This window comes from Haplochromis burtoni, unplaced genomic scaffold, assembly GCF_018398535.1.
Source record: "Haplochromis burtoni strain Fernald_Lab_line unplaced genomic scaffold, NCSU_Asbu1 Contig_494, whole genome shotgun sequence".
NCBI classification, from domain to species: domain Eukaryota; kingdom Metazoa; phylum Chordata; class Actinopteri; order Cichliformes; family Cichlidae; genus Haplochromis; species Haplochromis burtoni.
In genome coordinates, this window is record NW_024582855.1 from 249,441 (window position 1) to 252,896 (window position 3,456).

The following is a 3,456-nucleotide window of genomic DNA, read 5'->3' on the forward strand; positions in this document are numbered from 1 at the left end:
TTTGGTAGACAACCTATCAGCAAGTAAAAAATAGCTCCTGACCTGTCTCTTCACAGCTCTGGACACTTTCTCCTGGATATAAAAGTTAATGAGAAAGAAAATTAATTAAAGAGATACTGTATTAACTATTGTGTTTTGTAGTAGTAGTGTATACTCTAACAGAGGGAAGAAATGTAACTGGGGCAATAGAGCAACTACGTTAAAACATGTTCCTTCATTCTCACGAGAGCTCTGTCAACTGAAATCAAACTAAGCAGTTTCATTTCAACTTAAGCCTGAAACAGTCCAACAAATTACTTAACCTTCATAATCAAGCCAACTAAAAATTAACTGAATTTGCAAATGCTGAAGTGACCAGGCCATTATTCTCAGACCAAGCCAGTGGTGAATACAGGGCTGGACCTAGGATTTTGGTGGCCCTAAATGAGATTTTACATATAGCCCCCCAAAAACATCCAGCACAAGCATTAAATCACTCACACTTCTCATAAAAAATAAAAAAATTGGTCTGTAATTTGATAAAACTGTTGAGACCATAGTCTGCTTTTTAAGAATAGGTTTCACTACAGTATGTTTGGAGTCAGATGGAGCGGACCCAGACTGAAGACTGGGTCTGCTCCATCTCTGAGCTTTATTGAGAAGAATGGAAAAAAACTACAGAATGTTTCTCCACTAAATTACGATCTTATTAAGAGTTACCAGCACAATAAAACAGGGAATGCTTTCTGAATTGGCTACCTTGTCAGTGCCAGACTAATGTATGAGTGTGTAATGGCCCTTGTCAGTTGTGACATCTCATGTTAAATATGTCACAAACACTCATCTACCTTTCTGTATAAAGTTGAACTTTAAAAGGGTAAGAGTATCACAGATAGTGACACAATAGCAAAGAGTTAACCTTTGATACTTTGCTGCCAGAGATTTTAGGGATTTTATCATGAATGTTCAGTCTGAGTCAGAGATATCAGGAAGGACACGCCTGGTATTGCATTCTGTCTGTGGTTCCTTAAAGCTGCAGTGCTTTAATCAATCATTACACATTTATCAGATATACCAGTGGCAGACCTAACAAATTTTACATGGGAGCAAAGGAGGGCCTGAGGCGTAGGTGTGCTGTCTGTACTGCAAATCCTTTCACCTTCACAACACTCTTCACTTATTATTCCTTCAAGATATCCCCTACTCCATTTCTCTTCCTATCGCCACCATGGTAGACCTACTTGAATCTGCTGCCAATGCTCCTGGTCATGCTTCCTTCTACCTGGTCACCCTCCCACAAAATAAATATCTTCCTTCTTTCCATCATGTCAGTATAATATCAGTCTCTTTTATTATTTTATTTTATTTTAATTTATTTTATTTTTTATGCAAGTGTTCACCTTTGGAACTAAGACATTCAAAAGGTTGTTGTTCCTCCTCTTCTGTGGAACAAGCTTGGATTGGGGAGACAGACTCTATCTCACTTTTAAGATTAGGCTTAAAACCTTTGCTAAAGCATATAGTTAGGGCTGGATCAGGTGACCCTGAATCCTCCCTTAGTTATGCTACAATAGGTGCAGGCTGCTGGGGATTCCAATGATGCATTGATTATTTCTTCTTTAATCACCTTTCTTACTCACTATGTGTCAATACACCTCTCTGCACTGAATCATACTTGTTAGTAACCTCTGTCTCTCTTCCACAGCATGTCTTTTATCCTGTCTTCCTCCCCCAGTCCAACCAGTCGCAGCAGATGGCTGCCCCTCCCTGAGCCTGGTTCTGCCTGAAGTTTCTTCCTGTTAAAAGGGAGTTTTTCCTTCCCACTGTCGCCAAAGTGCTTGCTCATAGGGGGTCATATGATTGTTGGGTTTTTCTCTGTATCTATTTTTGTACAATCTACTGTACCTCACCCTATCATGTGGCAACGCTCAGTTGCCTTTTTTCAAGCTCTCAGGTGAAAATCATGTTTCTCAAACTTGTTTCTCAAGTTTGGGCTGGAAAATTGTTTTTTTTCTCAAGTCCATTCTCTTTTCTAGCATGCAGCTGAAAGGCATATTGTATCTTTTTCACTTGAACTGAACCCTAGACCAGTGAATGTTTTACAACAAAGCTTTGTAACTTTTAATCCTTTAGCCTATATTATGCAACTTGACCTTTATACTCCCGTACAACGTAATACATCCCCACAAACACTCACATCAGAGCTGAGATCCTAAACCTCTAAAACCCTTTCTGAACACTCTAATAATTTCTAATAATATCAGAACTTATCTGAGATCATAGAGGATAACAAATCCACGATGTATTTGTGAGAGGACCAAAATACAGAGGATGAAAAAAATCCCTCAAATTACAAATTAATTGAAAAAATTGCAAGTTCAGATTCACAATTGTGTTTATAACCAGGTTTTTCAACAAACTGGTATATTTTATCTGAATGTCAGGAGTTAGACCGCACTCGAAGCACAGCCGATCTAGTCATATGTCTATAAATACTTGCACCTGTACTTGTTCCCATGCTTCGCCATCTTTGCCCTTTTTCAGCAGAAAGTTAGGTTTACAGCACGACAAGAATTGAATATAGTGAACTTTGGTCACTGAAGTTTCACAAGTCTTGCCTCATAATACTGCACTGCCTCTAAATAGCCCAGCCTCTGAAGTGAGTATCACATACCAGCTGGTTTTTTTCAGTTGTTTTTCAGGCTGGAGAGGTGAACAGAACCTTAAGATAATGATTGTGGTCAAGTTTCGAGTGGTTGTGGTGGTCTTTTTTCTAAGCTTCTTCTGGACTTTTGCCAATTGTGGTAAGTGACACTATATTTATACTTTGTCTGACCTTGTTCTGCTCGAAACACCAATGACCACTAACCTGAATAACATGTACTGTCTGTTATGTACCAAAGCTTTCAGTTATTAGTGTAATGCCTCATTAAAGTGGATGTGACCTCATTATAATCTGTGGTACTTTAAGCTTTAAAGATATATATTTTGTAAATGTGGTTCTGTGTTAATGATTAAAGGAAATCAAGTAAAATGATATTCACTTTGAGATCAGAGAAATAAATTCCACTGACACTGTGAGATAAGATAACTTGACACAAAAATAATACTTTCCACAGTAAAATGGGTCAGGTATCCTTTAATACGTAACAACTAGTTTGCTTGGAAAATAATGTTTAGAAACAATTTTTAAAAAAATCCAAAACGGTGATAGTTAACCATTAGTTAAATTTGTCTCAGTGAACTTTGGTCAAGTTCAAATCAAGCACAGTGTTTATTGAGCAGTTAGAAAACTTTAAATTATTATTTTGTAAGGTTTAAAAACAGTTTCATATAAACGACTTGGTTTTTCGTTTTGTATGTAGTCATCTCCTCCGAATGTAACCAAACCTGCAAGGAGACATTCTCAACATTTTCTTAACATTGTTTAATGCTTTCAGTTTCCCAAACTATATATACACACAAACAAACACACAC

The 3,456-nt window shown here is 37.4% G+C and overlaps 1 protein-coding gene across 1 annotated transcript in view; it reads left to right on the plus strand.

The window, feature by feature from the left end:
* The first annotated feature begins 2,641 nt into the window (after nt 1–2,641).
* Nucleotides 2,642–3,456, plus strand: part of LOC102294046 (V-set domain-containing T-cell activation inhibitor 1) — an 8,190-nt gene continuing 7,375 nt past the window's right edge. The window contains exon 1 of the mRNA XM_005947066.3: nt 2,642–2,783. Within this exon, the coding sequence (XP_005947128.1) occupies nt 2,711–2,783 (73 nt within the window). The 5' untranslated portion in view covers nt 2,642–2,710. The remainder of the gene's footprint in view (nt 2,784–3,456) is intronic.